General features: G+C 41.8%; 3 protein-coding genes across 7 annotated transcripts in view; 2 read left to right on the forward strand and 1 right to left on the reverse strand.

Annotated features, from left to right (window-relative positions):
* The first annotated feature begins 1,039 nt into the window (after positions 1–1,039).
* On the forward strand, positions 1,040–19,207 carry METTL9 (methyltransferase like 9). Of its 3 annotated transcripts, none has more exons than XM_048321144.1 (5): positions 1,040–1,342; positions 4,839–5,029; positions 7,210–7,419; positions 7,835–8,019; positions 18,480–19,207. In XM_048321144.1, the coding sequence occupies exons 1-5, from the start codon at positions 1,169–1,171 to the stop codon at positions 18,680–18,682; spliced, it is 963 nt and encodes a 320-aa protein (XP_048177101.1). In that variant the 5' UTR covers positions 1,040–1,168; the 3' UTR covers positions 18,683–19,207. The 3 variants fall into 3 exon arrangements, with proteins under 3 accessions (XP_048177101.1, XP_048177100.1, XP_048177103.1); XM_048321143.1 differs by having other exon boundaries at positions 1,048–1,342; positions 18,477–19,207; XM_048321146.1 differs by lacking the exon at positions 1,040–1,342 and adding an exon at positions 1,577–1,805 and having other exon boundaries at positions 18,477–19,207.
* On the reverse strand, positions 11,315–17,801 carry IGSF6 (immunoglobulin superfamily member 6). The gene is made up of 6 exons (XM_048321147.1): positions 17,669–17,801; positions 15,718–16,068; positions 14,712–14,818; positions 13,612–13,665; positions 12,914–12,997; positions 11,315–11,770 (listed from the first exon to the last, which is right to left on the reverse strand). Exons 1-6 carry the CDS (start codon positions 17,733–17,735, stop codon positions 11,732–11,734), a joined length of 702 nt encoding a protein of 233 aa, XP_048177104.1. The 5' UTR covers positions 17,736–17,801; the 3' UTR covers positions 11,315–11,731.
* A 2,009-nt stretch (positions 19,208–21,216) lies between the features above and the next one.
* The window catches only part of OTOA (otoancorin), a 41,409-nt gene continuing 38,262 nt past the window's right edge, over positions 21,217–24,363 (forward strand). For 2 of the 3 annotated variants that reach the window (XM_048321254.1, XM_048321255.1), the window contains exon 1: positions 21,217–24,122. In XM_048321254.1, coding sequence (XP_048177211.1) covers positions 24,044–24,122 — 79 coding nt within the window. In that variant the 5' untranslated portion in view covers positions 21,217–24,043. The remainder of the gene's footprint in view (positions 24,123–24,363) is intronic. The other variant, XM_048321256.1, reaches the window with a different exon arrangement.

Raw genomic sequence — 24,363 nt, forward strand, 5'->3', positions numbered from 1 at the left:
TGTCCTTTTGGATTTTGATTACGAAGTTATTTTATTCCTGGAGGGAAAAAAATAAAACTACTCCGTCTTTACAAATAATAGCACACATGGAAAGGAGAGTCTTAATCCCAAGCCAAATAAAAATATACCAAAAAGGCATTCTAGCCCATCTAGCCAGTGGAGAGAAAAAACCCCAGTCTTCAGTGGAAAACTGTCTAAAGTTCTCAAGTCAAAAACTTTCCTCAAGGAGGCTAAACATCAGTGAAAATGAACTGAACACAACAATCCTCTGGCACTATTCTGTTGTTGCTCTGGTTTTGCTCATTTCCCAGGATAAGCAAGGCTGGGTATGATCAGTGCTTGACCAGAGGAAGTTCCAGGTACAAGCCGGGATCCCAGAAGGGTTTGACCTCAGTGCTATCCTTACCAGGAACTGAAGGGGCTGGACCCCAGCCATCAAATCAGATAAAGACACCGCTCGCTGGCGGCTGTTTACAAACAATTGTCCCGCCCCGGGCCCCTCAGTCCCGGGCCCTCAGCCCCGCGCCTCCCGCAGCCCCTCAGTCCCGGCCCCCTCAGCCCCGCGCCTCCCGCAGCCCCTCAGTCCCGGCCCCCTCAGCCCCGCGCCTCCCGCAGCCCCGGGCCCTCAGCCCCGGCCCCCTCAGCCCCGGCCCCCTCAGCCCCGCGCCTCCCGCAGCCCCGGCCCCCTCAGCCCCGGCCCCCTCAGCCCCGGCCCCCTCAGCCCCGCGCCTCCCGCGCCCCCCGGCCCCCTCAGCCCTGCGCCCCCCGGGGCGCTCTGCGCACGCGCGCGCGGGTGACAGGGCGGCGCCGAGCACGTGCGCCAGCTCCGCCGAGGCGGCCGCCGCTTGCCCGCCGCTGCCGGCGGTGCCCGGGGCGGGGAGGAAGGAGGGGCCCGGCCGAGGGGCCCGGCCGAGCCGCCGCGGGCCCGCCCCGCCCAGCCCCGCTCCGGTTCGAACGCGGCGCGGCCCCGCCCGGCCATTGGCGAGGGAGAGGAAGGGAGCCGGTGCGCGCCAGGCCCCGGCGTGTCGCAGCGAAGGCGTCCGGGCGGGCTCCGCTGCCGCGGCGGCGCGTTCCGCCCGGAGCGTGTGCGCGGGCCCCGAGCGGAGCCGCCGCTGCCATGGAGCGGGGGGGCGGCGGCGGCGCGCGGGGCTGATCGCGCCCCTTCCCCATGAGACTGTGGCTGTGCTGGCTGGGCTGCTACACCCTGCTCCTGTGGGTGCTGAGGAGGACGATGTGGGCTGGCCCTGCCCGGTACCTGCGGAGCCCTTTATCCAGGTCTCTCTACGTGAATATGATGGGCAGCCACCGCCAGCCAGCCCCGGACGCCAGGGAGAACCACCAGGTACAGCCCCGGCGGCGGCCGCCCTGCCCGCCCCTCCCCTCATCGTGCCGGGCTGGGCGGCGGGGGCGGCACGGGGACCCCCCGCCCCCGGGGAGCTCCGCCGGGCAGGGGCGGGGGTGCGCCGGGGGGAACGGCGGCAGGAGCGGGGACCGCGGTGCGGGCTGAGGGGGCACCGGGCCGGGCAGCGCAGACAAAGAGAGGGAACCGCTCGGTCCTGCGGTGAGAAAGTTGCCGTGTGCCCTGCCTGCGGAACGCGCCGCGGAGCGGTACCGGCGCTGCGGGGTCGCCGCGGGGGCCGGGGCGAGCCCGGCGGTACCGGCGGGGGCAGCGGCGCCTGTCCCGGCAGCCGGAGCGGGTCGGGGCCGGAGCTGCTCCCGGCAGAGGTGCGCCCCGGGTTCTGGACGCGCACCCCGGGCTGAGGATGTGCACCCCGGTATTTTCAATGCCACCCCCGGTTTGTCCGGTGAGCCCTGTGAGAGCGCTCCAGTGAAGTTTGCAGGTGGCGGTGACGGGAGGGGGTTTGTAATCACAGAGATGTTTGTAATTAGTACCGGTGCATCTAGAGGAAAACAAAAAAAAGTGGGAAACTGAGAATCCCACAGAGGCCTTGGAGCAGTAGTAGGTGGCAAACTAGGAATGAGTTGTTGCAATGGGATCCGACTGCGATAAAAGGTTAGTGCTATGTTTGGGCAGTGTGGCCACATGGGTCGGTACCTGGTGGAGAAGTTAAGGGCTATGCCCTTGCAACGCAATGGTTATGTGATAGATTTCATTTGGAACGTGTTCAGATCCGCACTGTGTTTTGGCAAAATGCTACTGAAAATCTGACAGGAGTTAGAAGGGCTAATAGAAACTCTTAGTGCAGAAGGAAGCTGGCAGCTTAATCTAGGTTAAATATGCAGAGCTGAGCTAACGAAGAAAACGTAGTATAAACACTTGAGGACTGCTGTACAAAGGAAGACCGTAATTCTTCCTGCTGATCCATTACTGCAGCGTTCTTAGTGCTCTGGGTGGGCACTGACATCCAGAATCTTGCTGGGTGGATGTATCCCTGGAATTTAATGCTTGTGGTCTGCTGTTTGGATCATTCAAGACATAAGTACAAAGAGAAGCAGAATTCAGGTTTACAGGAAGAACTTCCTTCTGGTGAACAAAGAAAGTCTGAAAGTCTTTTGTGTTGTTAAAAGCAGTAGTAGAAAAACAAGTCAGGAAAATGTGTTGTGGAGGTGCCTGTGTCATTCACAGGTAGATGGTCTGCAGTGGATAATCTCCATCTCTATTATATTAGATCTAGATTTTAAATGTAGGTATTGATTATTTAGTACATTTAGTAAGATTTATGGTTACTGAGTTTGTGGGGTAAGCAAGGATTGCATGTTGAGACCCCTGGTACTTTGACTCTCTGCAGTTTTATTGACTTAACACTTAAAGAAGTGTTTAATCCTTTTACTAATATTAGGCAAGAGTTGCAATGTTTATCATTTTTATTATAACAAAGGTCTTAGCACAACAATCTGAAAAGATAAAAGATTGACACACTTTCTGTCATGAAACTAGTGGCATTTCATATGTTGTACATGGAGGAAAACAAAAGCAGTTTCTGTTCTGAGGAAGTAGTTCTGGAATTAAGCTGGTTTTCACCATTTTTTTAATTTGAAATTTAGATTGGGTTTGGGAGTTTTTGGTGAGGGGGGTTTTGGTCTTACAATTTGTTAGCATTTCTGTTATTCACTGGTGTTATATAGGTAGTTGTCAATAACCTTATTGGCAAGATTAACCATGAAGGATCATAGAGTCATTTAGTCATTGAGGTTGAAAAAGAGCTCCAAGATCATCAAGTCCAACCTTTGACCAAATAACCACCATGCCCACTAAACCATAATGAGAAGAAAGTGGAGATCTGTGAACAACACCTTAATTTTGGAAACAAGCTTCTGTTAGTTGTCACCATCACCCTTCTGCCAATGGTTATGTCAATAATCAGAAGTCTTAAAGACAAGAATTGCAGGACTGTTGTTTTTCAGTGGAACTGCAGGTGAGAGTTCAGTGCAGAACCCCAAGGTGTATGAGCTCAGGTACAGCATATGTGTAGTCATGCTGCTTATGGAACAAAGCCTGTGTTTCCCAAGGCTTTGAAAATGTTTTCTTCTGGATTGAAACTGGCAACACACTGCAAAAGGCAAATCATCTGAGCCACTCCAGACCTGTTCAGTGGAATGAGGCAGCAGCCTCGTGAGTGAACCTGACACATCCCAGCCTGCTCCTCAGCTCCTTGGGATCATTTGCTTCTGCCAGGCTCTTGGAATTGGCTTCTGAATGAATGGACAAAGTACACAAGCTGCTGCTTTAGTGGTTTTTCAGGAGCCACTAAGGATTCCTTTTGGGACTCACTGGCCTGTGCTGTTTTATTTAACAAGCACTGAGCTGCAGTGAGAAGAGACCTAAACCAGTGAATCAGCAGTCTCGGGGATCCCTGGGGCAGACTCAGAATCTGTTTTTCAGAGGAAAGGATCACTCACTTGTTCTGTCTACAAGTGTGTTTGAAAGTACAGTCACGAGCCTGATTCTGCCAGAAATGCACCCATTTCCAGGTGGTTTTCAATCCTAAGCAGGCACATTTGTTGCTCAGCTGAAGGGTCTTCCCTCGCTGCTTTGGGCCAGTGTTTGATCTGGCATAAGGGCCTTGGTGCACTGTGTGCTCCCCTCTGCTTGCTGGGATGCTGCACACACTGGGATGAGAATCCTGTCCCATTACAGTAGTGACTGGAAGTTCCATTGTGCTGAAGGCTGTGTAAACCTGCACTGAGTGAATGTTCCTCTCCCAACAAGGCAAATGAATGTGATGGGATCAGGGTCTGAGCACCTGTGTGTTAAATCTTCGGGGGAGTTACCCCAGCTGACAGTTTCTGTCCTTCCACATGCGTTTTTTACCAGGTTCTGTTAAAACTCTACATCTCACTTTAGGATACTTAAAGCTCCCTATCTGCACAATGAACACATGCAGTCAGATTAAGGCACATTATTGCAAGATTTAAGGGTGAGATAAAAGGGTGTTGGCTGTAGAGAATAATTCTTGATGGTAGAAAACAGACACAATGGCATTTTATGAGAAAGACTGGGAATAACTCCATGTCAGTGTAGGAGAGTGAAAAATAATAGTGATGCTCTTCATTAAAAAAGAAATTTAAATTTTTTAAATACAACTTTCGCACAGAGAACCTACATTGGCTTTCTAGGGAGTTTACCTTGTAGATATCTTCAAAGAACAGAGTAATGATTAAGACAAAAGTTTAAAGCATTATTTCTTAGCAAGTAATTAGTCCTCACTTTGTTACAATTCTGAGTTAATTTTAACCTGAAGTTTGTTGGAAAGACTGTAGGAAAAACTAAACTTTAGTATTTATGGAAATTGATAATAGCTTTCTGTGTATTATTTTTACTATTTTTGGGTTTACATTGCTGAACTTTTTTAATGATCCTTTGTCTCTTTCTCTAGTGGTATGTCTGCAACACAGAACAGTTGTCTGAATCCCTTCAGCCCATTTTTGTCCAGAGTTACCTTGACCAAGGAACACAGATCTTCTTAAACAACAGCATTGAGAAGTCAGGCTGGCTGTTTATCCAGCTCTATCACTCTTTTGTGTCCTCTATTTTTAGCCTTTTTATGTCCAGAACATCTATCAATGGGTAAGTGAAAAGTCGATCTTGGGTAAGCTAAATACTGTTTGGATTTAGAGTTTTCAAGTGTTAAGCCCTACCCCTTAATCTGCCAGCTTTTCAAAATGTGTAATTTCCCTTTGCTGGTCTGTCAGATGTGAAATGCCCTCCTGTGCTCATCATGCCCAGCCCTCTTAACTGGTGATCACTATCTCCAGTATGGGGGGACAAAGGAGCTAATTGCTATTAATAAAAGACAGAGGATTCTGATTGTATTTTATAACTTGTGTAATTTTCTTCTAACTAAGAGAGTGTTTTCTTTGTGTCCCTTCCCTCAGCTTTCTCCCCCCACACCTTGCCCTTTCCCTACTGCCACATTCATATCAGTTACTGTTGTGATTGTGCAGGTTGTTGGCTGTATCCAGTCAGTTCTGTATTGCACCTAAAACTCTTCCTACTGCAGAGTGTGTACCTGCCAACTGCAAATCATGGCAAACAGCGCAAAGCTGGCCAAATGTTGTAACACTAATGTGGAATTCTGTCCTTCCTCTTATTCTCTAAAACAATTCCACCTCAATTTGTTTGTAAGCTGCAGTGGAACAGGAAACTTCTGATGTAGCGTGTCTGCATCAGCAGGGCAGGAAAACATAAGTTGATCAAACAGCATTCTTCTATTCTTATTGCATCAGCTGCAGGGGAGTTTGGCTGTTCATAGGTGCTTTAGTATTTTTTTCAAAGAAGTCAGTGCCTATTTTTGCTCACCTCACCTCATTCAGACACGTTTAACAGATTATCAGTTTTGACCTCCTAAAGAATGCATTTTATTACATTTAGCCAATTTCTCCAGTATCCCCACCTCTGCACCTGCTACATACTTCTGCACAGTCTGACACAAGATAGGAGCTGTCTACTGGGACTAGAAAAATAGTCTTTTTCCTTATTTTCTACCCAGATGACTTTATGAGCTTCCCTGTGGTGTTCTTAGTTATGTGTAGCTCTATATAAAGGTTCCTTTGGTCTCTTCTTCCTTTCTCTTCTATTTTTTTTTTCAAAGGCTCTTCAGGGCTTTGAATAACACCTCATAATGCTGTTAGGAATAATAGCTATGAGCCAATTATACAGTGTGGACTGACACATGTGTGCTGCAAGGGGCCTCTACTTAAATTGGATGTAGTCTGTTTATTTTTATACATTTGATATCCTGCTTAGTTTCTTCTCTATGACTTTGTATACTCTGTCCTTTTTGTTTCTTTGGGTTTTAGTACAGTCAGTCTTTCCTAGGCTCCCTCCTTTTCACATTTTTTATTCTTTGAGTCTTTTTATCTCTGTTTATCTTTTTTCTGGGTTTTTTTTTTTTCCTGCTCATTGTCTTTAAGTTTAACCTGCTATCCGACAGGAGTTTAAAGAATAGTATTTATCTACCTGCAGTCTATTACTGACCAGTTATTTTTCCTCTGCCTGTTCTTCTAACTGTTTCATCATTGAATTCTGCTATGACAGCTGAAGTGTGTCACTGTGTAGTCTTCAAACAGTTATGGGCGGGTATGTCATTGACTTGATCCACAAGGAATCCAACTGTCACCTCTACCCAATTCCTTAATGAGTTGTCTATTTTCTGTTCCACAGCTTTTCATGTTGAATGCAGGATCTGCAGATAGCAGCAAAAGCCATTGTAACATAGAATTAAAAAAATCTCTTTTGCCCCTCCAGCAGTGTTACCCCCATCCTTTCTTTAAATCTGTTCCCTGTCTCCTCTTTCCACATCCTATTCCTCATTCATTGTGCATACTTCTGTGTCTGCAGCCATTTTATTTCCTCTGTTATTTTATCTTGGTTTTTTTTTAAAGTAGGTGGCAGAGATTCAGACCTGCAGATGTGACAAATAAAGTTCAGTCTTTATCTTTGCTTCTCTTTCTCTTCCCCTTCCTTTTTCTGTTTTAATGCAATCATTTTCTTGAGCTGCACTCCACAAGCTCTTCCTTACCTAATCAAATTCCTTCTGGAGTCTTAACCACTGTAACTGCATGTGGCTCTGTGTTTGAGCTCTGAGAAGTGCAAGGCAAGTTGAACTGGATTTAGAATTTATCGGAGTGGTGACCTTTTTTAATACTATGTGTGACTGGTTCCTGCCAAAGCACATTCTAAATTTCTTTACTGCCTGTCCGGTTAAGTTTGTACAAAATTGGTCATTTCTTGGTTTTACATTTCAGGCTGCTGGGAAGGGGCTCAATGTTTGTGTTTTCCCCAGAACAATTTCAAAGACTGCTTAAAATAAATCCTGAATGGAAATCCCACAGACTTCTCGATTTAGGGGCTGGGGATGGAGAAGTCACTAAAGTAATGAGTCCTCATTTTGAAGAAATCTATGCCACTGAATTGTCTGAAACTATGATATGGCAGCTTCAGAAGAAGAAATACAGGTATTGTACTGAATAATTCCTACATCCTTTATATCAGACATTACAGCAATCTGTTTGTAATTTAATTAATGTTCAGTATTGTCAGTCAATTCCTTTATTGTTTGATTGTTATGGAAAAGGCTAACCTGTACAAAAGCAGAAAAACAAACACATCTGATGTTGTGTTAGCAGTTGGTTGATGTTAGCAGTGTTGGGTTTTGTCTCCTTTATTACCTGATGTTTATCAGGCAGTATCAAGGTTCGTAGGGCTGGACATGTAGCCATGATGTTCACTGATTTAGTTTTCTTTTCCAAAAGACCAGAAGGGATTGTGTCTGGCTGTTCTCTAAATGGTTGACCTTACCTGCACTGTCAACACATCCACAGGGAATTTTTGTCTTCAACAGACTGTATCTCTTTGTCTTTCCTTTCACAGGGTGCTTGGTATAAATGAATGGCAAAACACAGGATTTCAGTATGATGTTATCAGCTGTTTGAATTTGCTGGATCGCTGTGATCAACCACTGACTGTATTAAAAGATATTAGAAGTGTACTGGAGCCAACCAGAGGCAGAGTCATCTTAGCACTGGTTCTGCCATTCCACCCCTATGTGGAAAATGGTAAGTGCACAGATTAACAGCTGTTTAGGCAGTTAAAGAAAACATTTGTAGGATCTAGTATCCCAAATTAAATGTTTAATAAATGACATGTTTGTATTGGATTTTCTTGCAAATAACAGGGCATGTCCAGAAGTATGAAATCATAGGTAAATAGGCTACATGATGTAAGCTGTTTTGTTAACTCCACAGAATACATTGTTGGCACCAACAAAAAGCTCAAATATTGAAGTCACAGATCCTGTTCTGCAAGTTACCACATTTCAGCTGTGTTGGAACAGCTTGGGAAAACTGGTCCCTGATTAGGGCCTTTTACCTAGAGGTGACTCCAGCTGTCTCTAGTGACCAATTGAGCAAAACCATCAGAACTGTCTAGTGCTGGATAGGTAGTTCAGGTCAAGCTGTTTGAAGTGTTCCAGATGAATCCTACCTAAAAATTCATAGGGAGATAACTTTGACTTTCCAACATGAGGTCTCAAAGTAAAATACAGACCCCTACAAATACAAATATCAACCACTACTAGTATTGTATTCATTTACCTTGTACTAGTAGCAGGAATAAAAAAGTAAAATTCAGTGCTAAAACTCAATTATTTACCCTACTTGGATTTTAAAGAAATATATGAGAGATTTTCAGATTAATCTGTCCCACTGACTAAACTTCTAAAGAGACTAGGAACTTTTTTACATGCCTGTGATTGTGGATTCAGGTTGAAGCACCCTGAAGGTGGTTTGAGTTCCAGGAGGCTGATGATCATCAGTCATTGTTTGGCCTCTGGTTCTCCTTGAGTGCTAAGACTTGTCTGTGGAAAGGCATGGATGCCCAGAAAATACAGAACTAATCATGTTCTGGCAATCACAAATGCATCAAACTGAATCTGATTTTCTCTTTTTACATGCCAATGGTGTTTTGGTGGGAGAAGGGAGAAAAGAAGTTTTAAGTACAAGAAGTAATGCCAACAGATGAAGAATTACTTAAAATACAGTATTTGAGCTTGTAATTTTGTAACTGTTCTGAAAAGTAGTGTGTCTTAAATTAGATTTGGGGTTTGACTTAGGCATCTGTAAAGTATTTCAAGCATATTTAGTTGCAACTTATTGTTCCTGTAATGTGGAACAATATGGCTTCCCCTTGTAGAAATCCTTCAAAATTCCAAATAACAGCAGTGTCTTTGTAGTCTTTCACTGGCATATTAAAACCAAAAAATGAGAAGTGCTTCTTTTTTTGTGTGCCTTCAAAACTCTGTGCCATTGTGTTTGGCAATCACTATTGCACCCCACATCTACTTTTCTGCATTTTGTTGGGTAACCCCATGACAGACCATGTACAACTCCCTGGCTCAACAGGAGGAGGATAAATGAAGGAACAAACTATTCTGAGCCTGCTTATATCCTCCATCATTAGTCTCCTACTTTACACTAGGAGGAGAAGAGAGAGTTAAATTTATAAATCCCAAGGGACTGGACACCTGTTGTGTGATTGTTGGACACACTCATTCCTACTTGTTGAAAGCTGAAATGCTGTTGTAAGATGATTCGTAAACCAGTGTCATAATTTTATTCGTGATGGTGACTTGGCAGATGAGTCACTTTGCTGAAGGCATTTTTGTTCCCTTAATATTCTCTGAAACTTAAAAACATGCTCTGTTTGTCTGTTTGCCACTGTTATGGATATGGACTCGTATAAACTGTTCACAATGCAGGTTAACACACACAAAAGTTACAGCCTTCCCACTTAAGATCAATTTAACTGTGGGCTAAAGAAACAGACAGTGAACTGCCAGACTATCTTCATGATCTAAACAACATTTTAGGATTTCAGTATTTCATTCAGCTGTTTTACATGATGATGCATTTTAAAAATAGATATGTACATATGTTTTATATGTAACAAAATTATACTTGGAACATTCAAAGAGGAGAACATTTCATGGCTCAAGTAACTTCTTGTAGCAGCTCATTAAAACCAGCTTGGACCCACATAGTGAAACTTGAATTTTCTAGAGGGAGAACAAATGGAAAAGAGTTGGGGCAGGTAAGGTGTTTGATCCAGTGGCAGATCCATAGATAGAAGTGGAGAAATTATTTTAATCAAAATGAGATATTTGGGTTATTACATGCAATATAAGGGGATGGTAATGGTGGAAACAGTCTATGTGAATAATATAAAACCTGCTCTAAGAGAACAAAGCAAGGTGGAGGAGGAATTAAAATACAGATCTGTGCTCACTGTTTGTGGAATGACAGTGACACCTAGAGTCCGTAGGAGCTTAATCATAAATTCTCTCTGGGCTTTTCAGTTTTATTTCACCATGCAGGACAACCAGGAATGCAATTATTTCAGATTTCTAAATTAGGTCAGAGAGCTGAATGAATCATCAGGTATTAAACCCAGTCACTAAGAACAAATATTACCACAACTTTGTTTCTAATAGGTATCTCATAGAGTCATATGAGAATCCTTTGTATTTCCTAATACAGACAGAAAAAGTCATTATTGGATAATACATGACTAGACTGGTGTAATTTTCTCTAAAATAAAAATGCCATGCCATACTTCAGAAGTAGTGAACACTGGGAGCCTGGGAGTGTGAAATTTCCTTGTTGAACACATTAATACCCTTGTGATTGATTGACAGGGATGAGAAGGCAAAGGTGTCTTTTCCATCCTCCTGAAATGCTATTAATTGAGCTGGAAACACAGTAGTGTGTAAGATGGACCCTTGCTTTGTCTCAGTTGTCAGTTCTCATCCTGCTGAAGTGAGAAATGCCACTTCATTTGTTAAACAAAGCCTTGCTTTATTTAAATTACAATAAAAGATGCAGCTGTTCTTTAGAAGGGAAAATGCTTGATACCAACAGGTATCTTGTAAAAGTGCTGATTTTGCAGATTGGCTGGGTAGTAACTGCTGAAAAAGGTACTTTAAAAAAACCAGTATACTTCCTTTGACTGGATAGTGTAGTTCTTTTTTGTGCTTGTATCCATGTTGAACAGGCATGCAAAGGCAAAATTCCTGACTTGGGATGGTAGGACTGGGAGATGGGGGTTGCCAGTCTAGCAGGTGAATTTTAGTATTGGAGGAACAAGCTTTTCACAATGAGCATTACTTTCCTAAATAGCTTGGAGGAAGCTCCCATCCCAAATGAGCTTTGCCAGGATAGTGCATGTGTTTATATTGTCACTTTTTTCTGCTTGCCTGACAGGTTTTGCTCTGTTTAAGCTGTTCTAAGGCTCATTAAGTGTTGGTCTGTAAATGGTACATCAATAGCTATCCCATTAATATGACCCAACCCAGAATTTCACCCATGAAACGAGTTTATTTTCTGTTGCTGTAAATTATCAAACGTGTTTCACAATTGCCCAGTTCATGTAAAAGGAATACATGTAAGTTTATGTAAAGAGAAAAAAAAGAAGACACAGAATTCAATCTAAACTAAAATAGGAAACTTTTATGAAGCATCAGCAGTTATCTTACAAAGATGAAGTCTTTTCCCAGGGTTCTTGGAAATGGAAAATGGAATGGGTAACACAGATGTAAGGTACAATGCACTTGGTTCTGGTGATCTGTTTAGAAAATACTCTTGAAGAACACTGCCCTGCAAGGTTTTGTCCTCTCCCTTTAAAGCAAAGGAAGTCTGTGAAGAGGCTTAACTTCCTCACCAGCCCCTTTGCTTGCACCAGAACTGTTGAACAGATCTGAAGTGCTGCACATTCTCATCTGTTCTGATAAACGGTGCCATCTTCCGAATCATCCTGGGGAGAGAAGTGTTCCGTTATTGAGGTGATTTTTATTTTTTTTAAATAAAGGCAAAATTCCTTTTTTGAGGCAAACTCCATCCCTTTAGTGTTTCAGTAAAATCCTTTCTCCCCTCTTACCCAGTTGTTTTTGTCCATGTGGTATCTACAGGCTTCAGAACATGTTTTTTACCCTATTGACTTTTCCTAATCTCCAGGGAGCACAGAGGCAGTAAAACATAGCCCATATTTTCATATCTGATGCTCAAACCAAAGACCAGGTCATGTCAGCAGGGACTTGAAGTCTTTAAAGGGGTAATTACAGAGGAAAATGATTGGAGCTGTATGGAAATAAATGAAGTAAAATGTATGTAGGAGAAGTGCTTGACTTTGGTCTGTGTTTCATTTGGTTCCTCCTTGCATCTTGGAATGGTCTCTGTACTCAGAACAGGAAAGAATTAACATTGTTTCTCAAGCAAGATTTTTGAAGCAAAATTTTGAAGCCATTTTCTTTGCTTGTAAATACCTGTGACTTCTAAAGTCGTGTGGTTTGGTTTTGCAGGTTTTTTTGATAATTTACATGGCACATGTAAAATTATTGTCATATAAGACTTGATGGCATAAATTTGGAATGATGAAATAAGTTGTGTGTCTTTCTTTACCCACTGATATTGAATACTTAGTTTAGGCTCTGTGTGCTGAAGGAGGGGAAATACCTTTAAATATATTCCTGAGTTTTTATAATAGTTCTGTTATGTTTCTGTCCCCTATTCTGGGTTAAGGGAGCAAGAGGAGCTGCAAAAGAAATATTTTTCAAACGTGACCTGTTAATAGCTCCAAGCATTTAGCAAACAGTCCAGAACCAGACTTCTTCTTGGCAAAATACAAACTTTTGGCAATTTTATTTTTAAATGTACATGCATAATTTTAAAAGGAGTGGGTGTGTATGTGTATATATATCTGCACACACATCTGTAAATAGATAGATATGTAATTGTATGCATATGGCCATTTATAATGCTTTATAATGTCTGACTGTCATTCAGAATACTTTTTTTTACACCTCTATCAACTTTAAAGGAAATGGGCACGCTGTACTCCTAAAACCTTTTGGTTTCTCTTTTTCCCCATAAGTTTAGGTATTAGTAGGTGCGTACTCACAGGCTGCTGGCTGTGTTGAGCGTATCTCTGCTTTTGAAGTTCTTGAGCAATTGCTTGAAAAATTTTTCGGCCACTATTTATGTTCTGCAAATTATTTAAAATATTTTTGTTCAGTGCAACATTTTATGTTGGAGGAAGCATCTTTTTCTACCTTTTGTAATTCAGGTTTTTTACCTGGATTTGTCTTTGGGAATGTTACTAAGTAACAATTTAAAACCACACAGTTTGGCAAGCAGAAGGCTTTTAAATTACATTACTACTGCATTGCTTAACATATGCACCTTCTTTAATGGATATTTAAATGCATGGCTTCTGATTTTTGTACAAGGATACATAATGGTCCAGGTTGGTTTTTTAAACACATTAGCGCTTACTTGAATGGATCATTTAAAGAAACAAAAAATTAATAGCAAAACCTGTTACTGTCAGAAGTTTGAACCAACTTTACTTAAAACCTAAAGGAAACAGTGTATTAGAGATGGCCTTTACATAGATTAACTTTACCATGTATCCAATGGGTTAAAAATAAATTAACTGGTTTGTTAAAATTAGTTAAATATAAAGTGAAGCCTTAACAGCTTGGAACGTCTCTTCAATGGAATCATCAATTAATCACAAATTTGATGCCAAATATACTTTAAAAAGACAACAAGAAGAAGATCTGAATCACAGGCAAAGCAAATAACATGGTAACATACGTAGTTCTGTGTTGTTTGGTCTTTCCCACTTTTCTTTAGCAGCTTTGGTTTTAACTGGAGGGAGGGAAAATAAATGACAAAGCACATAAGATATAAGGTGAGAAATTAGCAGAGTAGTTAAAATTGTTGCCCTTTTGCAGTGTCAGTTTGTAGGTAAGTGTTTCACTAGATCAGCTGATACCATAGGAAAAATCAGAGAGGTTTTCACATGTGTAAAGTTTTTTTCAGCTTCTAGTAGTAGATACTGCAAGTATTTTTGCTTTGAGCACAGTGGGACCTGCTTGAAACACAACTTAATCTCAAAAAGAAACCAATGGCATCATAGATCCAGTTTTTCCCCTGAAGAAGGCTTGTTTAATTTTTCCCACTGTACTCTTCATTCTGTACCTTCACTTCTAAAGAAAAACAAAAATGAAAAAGCCAGTCCTGTCTTTATGCTTGGACAGTGGTCACTACAGGAAAGAACCATTTTACCATATCATAGAAGTAAGGACTGTGAAGTCCTGATTCTCCTGTCTAAGTCTCATTATTATGTAACAGTTCCAGTTGTAGCTCTGGGTGTTTTTATCTAAGCACAAATTTTGTTCTAGATTAAAAAAAAACAAAAAACAGTAATTACATAGCTTTTAACCATGTGCATTTTAATGGGTTTGTTTCTGTAAGCATAAAACTTCTTCCAAGTCTCATTTTTTAATTTTACTGTTATCTGTTCTGTCCATGTATGAAGAGACTCAGTAGACAAGCTAAGTCAGTCTGCAGTAACTTTACTGCACCTCATAAATACTTTGATGTGAAATTTAAATTATTTTACCTTTACTGGAAATTTATACTCTCAGGGTAATTTTAACTTCAGAATACCTTTTCTTTTAGACACTTTACTGAAAAAAGAAAATGTGGTTGCTGTTGAGAGTCCAGGTGTGTGCCACACAGGATTTCACAGATGTGTTTGTGCAGCTCATGGACTTGAACCAACCTCCTCTTTAAAACTTAACCATAAAAGTTATGAAATCTAGAAATGTGTTTTTATTCCCCTTATGGAGATGTTAAAACTGTATCGATTTAGAAAATGAACAAAACCAGAAAAAACACTTTGAGCCTACCTTGTAGACCACAAAGGATGTGAACACAGCAGAGCTGTACAGGAACAGTAAGGACGAGGTGATGATCATGAAGATGAGTTTTCCATTGCTGTGTTGCTTCCCTGATCCTTTATTAAAAATGAGCGTTAGAATAAAGGGCAGTTCTGAGTCACATAATTTTTTTAAGACTCTGCATTCCAGCTCCCTTTCTCTGAGGAATTAAAAAAACCTTATACCATCAATATTTTTCTGGTTCATTTTCAGTCTAAATTCCTTTGTGAGACCATTTTCCTTTTGTTTGCTCATATGTTTGCAAGGGCAATGGAGACCTGTTAGTTTTGATTACAAACCCTTCCTTTAGGGGTAGAGAGAGAATGGAATCCAGTTTTCTGCTCTTGTAAAGGTGTATCTGAATAAAGCTCATAGGCTTCTGTTCAGAAATGAAGTTAAAGGAAGGAAGGAATATAAAGAAAGTAATAATCCAGCTGGGTTTTTTTTCTTTTTCTATTTTAGGCATGTAAAACTGAAATGTAGTTTCTGAAGTTTCATTATTTTCTTAACTAGAAGGCAAGTGATACAAAGGTTTAGAACATTTTTCTCAGGTTGGCACAGTGAATCCCCGGTCTGAGGCCTGCACTCTCTTGCACATACTTCTACTAAATATTGGTTTCTCTACTTCCCATTTTTTTGTTGAAACTTCCTTTCTGACAGCCATGAAAGTCTTTATGTAAGAGGATGTACAGTATGTTTAGACAGCACAAGTACAAAACTTCTTTCTTTTGTAGAATTCTAGGGTCATCATCATCATATGATAGAGCAGGCTAATTAGCAAACGAGGTTGAGATGCTTATTTGTGGAATCCCTCTGGTTTTACTAATAACATCTTAATATAGTCCTACTACTCCTAATGGGTTTGTTGGTATTTCCATCTTAAATGTCATTCTTGAAAGTATAAATAAAGAGAGTATTTAGACAAGATAATTTATTTCTTATAAGATGCTTCATTAAGAAGGAATGAACAACTGACCTGTTACCATTAGTACTGTTCCATCTCCTGTTTGTTTGGAGAGGGGTGAACCTGAGTCTGAAAATGCTATTCCACAGATATAAACAGCATTGTCATCTACAGTCAGATCTTTTATCTGAAGTAAGATGTTATTTCCTGATAAGTGTACTTTGTACTTCTGATGATCTGTGCATCCAGGAGTACACAAATCCTGATGTGTATTAGTTAAAAAGCGAAACCACAGAACTTCAGGTGGGGAGGAGGAGCATCCAGAGGCAGAGAAAGTGCATGTTAGGGACACATTGTTCGTGGAGGAGTCAGCTTGCTGAAACCTGGGCTGTGTTACAGTGACTCGGCACTGACCTGCAACACCTGTTGGGAAGGAACGATTGGTACCATGAGGGACAGCTAAAAAGCAAGGTACAGTCTAAAAAGAAAATACAGCTGCTTTTGGTTCATTCAGGAAAAGGTGGGAGGAAAGGAGGAAACCAGCCGCGTTTCAAACTTGAAATTGTTAAGGCTGTTTTCAGCGAACTTTGTTCTTAGATAATTCCTACAGCTTGCACATGTGCTAATTTCACACTTTCGTCTACGGGGTAGTGCACTTGGCTTTCTATTTTCTGACAAAATAGAGAGGACTGATAGATGTGAAGCAATGTGAATGTTTCCTTTGGCACTGGAGAAGACCAGAAGAATACTTTGTGCAGTTTCCTGCCTGAGATTTAGTCCTGCATGTTTGGGGGGGTACTGGGCAGTGGGGGTGGGTGTTGTGTGACCTAAGTGCAGCTGCTCAGTGGAGCAGTTCTGCAGGGCTTTCTCTCTCCTCCACTGGTCTGAGTCAAGCCAGACAACCCGAAGGCAGGCAGTGGAAATGTCATAAATCAAGACATCTATAATTTAGCAACGTCATAACATTGATTAGAATTCACAATAGTTCCAAGACATTCTTCCACTTCATCACACATATTGACTCTGGGTTTCTAAGAATAATAGTGCTTGTTAGTTCTGACATTTAAAAATGTGTGCAGAGAAAACAGGAAGGGTAATCAGAGAAGAGCGTTTTAATTAAGTAACTAAAATAATGTGTGGTTTAATATGACTAGTCTGGAAGGGGTTTTTTAAAGTCCTTATTGAAATCCACAGTGTAAATTCTGTTTTAGTATATTTTTTTTCAAATAAGTTGTGTAGTTATTTAAAGTATGGCATTGAAATTATTGCAGTGAGAATAAAGGTAGTATCTAAACAGCATCCTTTTGTGCTTGCCAGAAAATAACAAATTAGAAGATAAATAAACTGAAATCTCGTAGTGTACTGCTGATACACAATTTGTAAACCTGTCCGTGGTGAACAATTAACATTGTCTCTTCACCATTTTTCTCACCAAATCCAATCAGATTCAGTGTCTGTGACTTCTTCAGGAATAAAATGAAGCTGATTCTGTGTCAGGTCCATATCAGAGCCATTCCACAGCAGCTACAGCAATCTGAAAATTTTAAGTTGTGGGTGTCCTTGCACCCTTGTGTGGTGAAAGACGGTAGCTTGTGCTTCTGCAGCTGATCCCCTTCTCTTTTCCACCTTATCCACAGGCTCTGGTGTCCTTGCAGAGCAGAACTCCATGGCCTCAGGTCATGTAGGTGCTGCCTGCTGAGCTTCCCAAACCCTCCTCCCAAACAAACACAGTTGCAGTGAAACCCGGCTGCTTCTGGAGTGTTCCAGGCAGGGAGGTGCAGCGGGATCTGACCCATAAATCACAGGTTACAGCAGCATTTCAGACTTTTGGAAGAAAAAAGCATTTGCTAGCAGTTGTGTACTATGGAAGTTCTATAAAGATAGCAGAAATTAACTTGATTTTGAGTAAAACTTTTCACTGCTTTTATTTTGTAGCTGTGTTGCAAATCATAACCACAAAATTCTCAGACTTGTTTAACTGCTGTTAAATGAGAAAATATAAGAAATATTTTTAAAGTCTTACCAGCACCATACAGGATACAGTCAAATGCCAGCATTAGCACGTTGTTTAATTTGTTGAAAGATGCCATTTCTTGTATCTCTCTGGAAATGAATCTTCATGAAGGAAGAGGAACTTAGGAAATATTTGGATTTGCAGAACTGTCTTAATCACAAGATGTAGAACTTCCTGTTTAGAAGGGTGTTTACTACTGCATTTAGCAAACTGGTTAAAGGTACAGATCAAGCCAGAAAGCTTTTGTTTGTTGTGGATGACATTACTTGGAAAATGAGTGAAAAACTTTAAATTTTGAACTTCTGAGAGTTGTACCTATAATCCTTCAGATTATTTCATTGGATATAACAAATAATGCATTTTCCAGCATGCTGCAAGTGATCAGCTTCTTTGTTTTATATGACCCTAAGCAGCCTTTAGCAGATCAGCTAGTAGATGGCCACTGAAGGCACAAAGTAGCCATCCATTGTAATGTGGTGATACACTGGTGAAAGCTTCACAGCCAATCATAATTTCCAAGTTGGTAACTCTAATAACTGTGCGCTTGTCTGCTGGACCCCAGCCTCACTAATGGCAGTTACCTTTTAGCCACTCCTGGGACTTCTAGTTAAAAATGTAACAAAAGACAACCTTAAAGAAGCTGCTTTTGAACAGGGACAAACTAGAACTGATCTTGCAGCAGATCTACAAGGGGTTTGGCAACCTCCTGTGTAGCGTGGAATGGAACATAATCAGTGTAATTATGCTTTCTGTAAGAAAATGCAGCACACAATAAAGTTTTCTTTATAATTGAAACAAAGCTGTTCTGTTTTCTCAGTAGGTGGCAAGTGGGAAAAACCCTCAGAAGTTTTGGAAATCAAAGGGCACACTTGGGAAGAACAGGTGAACAGCCTGCCAGAAGTCTTCAGTAAAGCAGGTTTTGCCATCGAGGCTTTCACCAGACTGCCCTACCTCTGTGAAGGTGACATGTACAATGACTACTACGTGCTGGATGATGCTGTCTTCGTCCTCAAGCCAGTGTAAGCCTGTGTGAAGTAAAGCTCCACAGTCTAACCCAAGAAGCAGCCTCTGAAAGAGGGTTTTGATTTATGGTTACTTAAAGGGAGGGAATTTTGGGATTGCCATGCTAAACAAATACCATGTAAGAAATTTAAAGGCCAAAATACTAATGTATTTCTTTGTAGTGTGATTAGGGGGGGAAAAAAGGTTGTTTTTTAAATGGACTCCTCAGCTGAGAATTTCTTTTTTACCAGCTCTTAAACCAACATTGCATTCTGCAATCCAGCAGCAATGGGGGATATTTTTTTATACTTACCTGCAACAGGGATCATATCCAAACAAAAGCAATAGTCTTTATAATGGTGAAACCGATACAGTGTGAACTGTTGTGAAAGAAATCAAGCAAAATCTGGCAATAAAGTTATCCATTCAGTTCAAGCCTTGTTGAATAAAAACTGTTGAAATGGATAATCTTCCATGCTAAGTTACTTTCTCTCTTACTGTCATTCTTCACGTTTTTAATCATGCTAATAAACTTTTTTGAGATGACTTTTGCATTAACTTCTGTGTTCATTTTTGTAACCATAGCCATGCTTGTCTGCAGCAACTGCTCTTTGTGTTGAGAATCAAGCTTTCAGTAGCAGCACAACCTTGCATTTATTTAAACAGCATTTAGTTAGGGATAACAGTGCACAAAAAATGTATCACTTTTGGTTGGGGTTCCTTCATGTTCCTCTCAAAGCCTCATAAATGCTCATTGCTTTTGCATATGCCATTTTCCAGATAAAGGGTTTACGGTAGAACTTGTTAAAACTGCACTTTAACCTGATGGCTTTAATAACAAATCCTCTAAGCAAGTTGTTGCCAAATGTTTTCAGCTTTAAAAAGTTGCAGGTGGTTTCTTGCAAATTTCCTGAGTCAAACTGCCTGAGAGAATCAGGCTGTAGGGGCTTGAGAGTTCAGCTAGCTTGAGACATTCTCCTTACTTCAGGAGCAGTACATAAATGCTATCTATTTTAACATGTCTTGTTTAAAAAACTGTTTTAAGTGGATAATTTCTGGCAGTTGGGATATAACCTTCATTTAAAACAACAAGAGACATCATAAGTAGTACAGACCTGGCAGGTGTACATCATGCAGTGCTTGAGCTGCAGGTGTGAGAGAGCAGAGAAACCTCAGGTAAGTAAAGTGAGAACGGGCTTCTGTTGCTTTTGAAGTCTAGAAGTGGGGTTGTCTGTTGTGGGGGTTTTGTGGTTTTTATAATTATTGGTGATTCTGTGCCAGGTAGGATGCTTAATATGTCATTTTAGGTTTACCTCAAACTCACTTAGCCTGATGTTTAATGATTTCTCCTGCCAGTTTATTAGCTTTTTGTTCTCAGTCATCTTTGTGGAAAAGTAAGTATTCTGTAGTATGGGGCAAGGGACTTGACTGGTGAAATTTCAAATTACTTTTCAACAGTAATTTAGACTCAGTGTTATTCTCATTTCATGATGTGCTGTTGCATTTTGGCACATAGTGCAATCAGATTTGTCTGTTGGGAAAATGAGCTATGTATGCTCTGGAGTGAATCCATTAATTTATCTTCTGCTACCTTCATTTTGTACTCATCTAGTAGTAGGAAAATGATTTTTAATGTGTCATGAATTTAGGTTAAGGTAGCAAATACGTATTAAGACAAACTTCTTCAAAGGTACTTCAGTGTTTTAATCCCACAGGTTAAAAATCACACAAGAGACTGCATTTCGTGTTTCTCATCTTTTAGTCCTGTCACTTAGGATTTCAGTTTGTAATAGCTTTGAGAGGTCTAGGAACAGAATGTGCAATGTAAATAATAGGAGGGTTTTTTTCCTTTCTTATGATTTTCTACTTTATTCACTCTGTTTAACCAAGTATTCTTACACTTGAGATGAGGAATTAAAACATGAGCAATAATGAAGAAAAGCTTTCTACAAAGCCTAAATTCAGCAGGGTCGAAAACCTTAGTCGTGTTGAATAAACAGAATAAACCGTAGGACTGTACCTACATCTGTATTTCTAAAGCCAGAGTTCCTGTGGAGGGAAGGGACTTCTTCCTCCCTGCAGGCCCTGAGAGAGCATTTGTGTGCAGTTAATGCTGCTCAGCCCACACAGAGAAACTCTTGAGTCCCGTAGTTCATTAAATTGCCCCAAATACTCTAAGATGCCATCTAAGGGAACAAGTGTTGCAATTCCAATGTCCGAATTCATTACTCCCGGGTTTGGGAATCCTGCCTCATCCTTCCGCTGTTCCTGTCCTGCTGTGGGTGGCAGTGTCCGGGCTGCACTTCAGTGCTCTCGCTGAGTGCAGTGTTTTGCCCTAGAGAGTGACTAAACTGTTCTGTTTTGTCAGGGTGGACTGGGTGTGTTGCACTGTAGGAAAACAATGCTGTGCAAGGGCATGATTTTTAGCCAGAAACCTTCAAAGCAAAGTTGGAACAGCTTCATCCGTCAAAACCACAGCCCCTTTTTGCAGGGTGATCCCAGGAACAGTCAGTTCATACTCTGCCCTGAGGAACCCAGGGCCGGGGAGATGAGGTAGCCGGGCAGCACCACCCCAGCCCTACGTTTCCCCTGCACAGCTTGTTGAGCTCTCTTCATCTCGGGACAGAAGTGTCCCCTTCTGCCTGCTCTGGGAGTCCCTCGCCCGCCGAGCCCGGCAGGGGAGTCCTGCCCGCCCGCTCTGAGGGCCGGCGCTGCTGGGCCGGCGCCTGAGGCTGCAGGGCGGTGCTGGGCCTGGCGCTGCTCTCAGGGTCCCTGGCTGGAGCCGCCCAGCTCCCGCAGTGCAGGGCAGGAGGCGCACACGGCAGAGGCAGGTAAAGTGCTCTGGGGTCCTGGCTCTCCTTCTCTTCTCCTCCCCTCTCTCCCTTTCCAGCCCGGACCCATTGCGGGTTCCCTCACAGCGTGTGGTGCTTTTTCTCAGAGCCCGGGTGCAAGGGGGAAGGTGGGCACCGGCAGTGCCCAGGCTTATCAGCAAGGCTTGTGATTGTGAGGTCAGCTTTCTGGTTATCAAGCTTCAGATAAGAGAGCGACTGCATGTGGAGTGAGTGATAACATGTCTAGGATTTCTGTACATGTTATAGTGGCTGTTTGGGGAGTGAAAGGAGAAGGCAATCTGGGAGTTCCTCGTAAGTGGGGAGTCCTGCAAGGGTGACTTGTCAGAGATCTGATCACAGCATATTCAAGGAATGATCTCTGGGAAAGTGCTGGATGGGATCTGCAGGAGATCCCCACAGTGTGATTTGGGGCTGTCTGAAAGCTGCTGTGAACTGCAAACAGACCTGTTTCACCGAAAAAATGAACTGCTTCATCCCACAGATTGTTTTACCAAGCAGGGCTGTTGCACAGCAGACTTTTTGTGCACCTGCTGATTGTCCGCTTGAGTTAGTCAGGGTGAAAAAGCACTTCCCTTAGCATTTAATCTCCTTATATATTAAGTTAGCATGCTTTAATTAAAATGCACTCCCTGATCAAAGTGAATGAATTGGAATAAACATCAGGACTGACACTGGAAGCATGATTTAACCTACGCAGAGTTATCAAAAACTTACTGCAAAATTATTAGAGCACCGGCTGAAACAAACACAAGTGAGTTCATTGTCTGGGAAACCAGATACATCTGAATGAGAGACATTTACTGTGGTGCTCCCAAAAGAGTAGCTGAAAGGGGTTTCAGTCTGTGTAAGAGCAGGATAGAGGTGATAGCTTCTTAGTCTAATGTTTAAATTTTTCATCATCTGTCAGTTTGAGTCATTCCTGTTACAAGACTGGATTTAAGTATTTGCAGTAGACTGAAGTATTGCTGGAGGCTTGTTGGAAGACGTTTTCATAAAAGAGTACCTTGGTACATGGGATTAAACAGTCCAAAAAAGGTGTTGTATTTATCAAATTGTCAGATCTGTAACTCAAGCCGTGGCAGAGAACTTTGGGGGAAAAAAGAGACAGTGAGCACAGATCCAAATTCAGCAACAAAAAGAAATGCAGAAATTCAGTGTCTTGCAAATAAACCTTTGAAATGAGGGAAAGGGAGAGAAAACTAACAAAGTCTCTCTGTGGTCAGAGCCAAGTTGGCCAATGGGACCCTCTATGTCATTTGTTACATCAGGGACTAATCCCAGTGTAAGAAGCTGCAATCTGTGGATCAAGGCATCATCTAATACGTCAGATTAATTAATTGTTTTACCTGTGGGGTGGTGACTCTCAGGCTGAGCAGGGGGTCAGGCTGAGGGGTGCAGATGCAGAAAATCTTCCCTGCAGTGTGGATTGAAGCAGCTGATGGCCGTCAGAGCTGCGGAGGGGACGTGGCTGCAGAAACCCCTGTGTGAGTGAGAGCTGCCCAGTCTTTGCTTCCTTTCCATCCCATTGCATTGCTGCTATGTCTATGAACAGGACCAAAAGCAACACATTCATTTTGTTTTGGATGACTGTGAGACTGTCAATTTTTTCCTGATGGCAGTCAGTGACAACCCAGTGAAAGGCTCTGGGTATCCCATTACTGCCCTTCAGATAATTTATCTTTCAGTGGTCTTCATGCTGCATAGCACAGGGCAGCAGGGATAGCAAGAGCTACTAAAACATCTCTTTCTATACAAACTGTCTGAGATGGTGGTGGAACATTGATGGGACACTTCTTGTGAGTACAAGGACCACGGCTTTGATCCGTCCAGGTGAAGTGACATGGTCTGTTTCCCAAATGTGTGACTTTCCCTCTGCTTCAGAAGAGCATAAGGACATTTTCTCCCTTTTTGCCAAATGTGGCAGCAGGGAAGTGGAGCACTCCTTTCCCCTCCCTGCCTGGAGCACCCTACAGTGACATGGGACAAGGGCCAGGCTGTCCCCCCCCTGAGGTCAGACATCTGCAAATGGAGGGTCCCAGATTAAGTTTGCAGTGATCCTGCAGGCAGCTTAACCAGCTAGGAAAAGCTTAGGGTTTGTTTGAAGCTTCTTTATAATTTCCTTTCTCCCTCTATTTATCTTCTTTTTTATCTGATTTTAAAAGGATTTGCTTGCCTGCTTTAAGAAAACTGCATTGAAGTCATATTTAGGTGCAGTGTAATTTAGTAAATAAATGGTGCTACAAGGAAGAAAATTAAATGAGCCACTTGCTAAAGGGAGATAATTCTAGCTGCTCACACACTTGTAGTGGACTTGTGTTTGCATAAGGTATATCTCTATCCTAGAAAAAGATCTAAATTAAAAACCTGGGAGCAAGCAGTTCTGGATTGTTCTGATCTCTATCTGTACTCCATAGCATAGGCTGTCTCTGATTTATAGCTATGAAAGTTTGGGGTGAATATTGCCTTTTGACTCTGTTCTATTTTCCTTTTCAATTCAAGTATCTTTTTATTCTAAAAAACACCAGAAAAAATGTCCAGACTTTTGAAGATGTGTTTCTTGTTGATATCAATGAATCATGCTGAGATTACTCACAGTCAGAACTCTGAAGGTAAGACCAGAACTCCTGTCTAAGGGGTGTATTTTGTGGGGTGGAAAAAGCTGTGTGTAATAAATTAGGTGCTGTTTAGTGGTCTCTGCTCTCTTGATTTCATGGAGCTATGCCAGCAAAGAATTTCACCAAGACTGATTATTATTTAACAGCCTTTTTTCTCCCCACTGTTTTTCTGCAAATAAATGTAATCAAAACTGCATTAAATGTTTGCAAATAAATTATATATGTATTTATATTC

Source organism: Corvus hawaiiensis, chromosome 16, assembly GCF_020740725.1.
Source record: "Corvus hawaiiensis isolate bCorHaw1 chromosome 16, bCorHaw1.pri.cur, whole genome shotgun sequence".
Lineage (NCBI taxonomy): Eukaryota > Metazoa > Chordata > Aves > Passeriformes > Corvidae > Corvus > Corvus hawaiiensis.

Coding starts and splice junctions, on each gene's coding strand:
- IGSF6 (XM_048321147.1), bottom strand. CDS start 17,735: ATGGCATCTTTCAACAAATTAAACAACGTGCTAATGCTGGCATTTGAC. Junction 16,069..17,668: donor CTGTATCCTGTATGGTGCTG/GTAAGACTTTAA, acceptor CCTTCCCAACAG/GTGTTGCAGGTCAGTGCCGA. Junction 11,771..12,913: donor CTCAACACAGCCAGCAGCCT/GTGAGTACGCAC, acceptor TTCTCTCCCCAG/GATGATTCGGAAGATGGCAC.
- METTL9 (XM_048321143.1), top strand. CDS start 1,169: ATGAGACTGTGGCTGTGCTGGCTGGGCTGCTACACCCTGCTCCTGTGG. Junction 1,343..4,838: donor ACGCCAGGGAGAACCACCAG/GTACAGCCCCGG, acceptor CTCTTTCTCTAG/TGGTATGTCTGCAACACAGA. Junction 7,420..7,834: donor CTTCAGAAGAAGAAATACAG/GTATTGTACTGA, acceptor TTCCTTTCACAG/GGTGCTTGGTATAAATGAAT.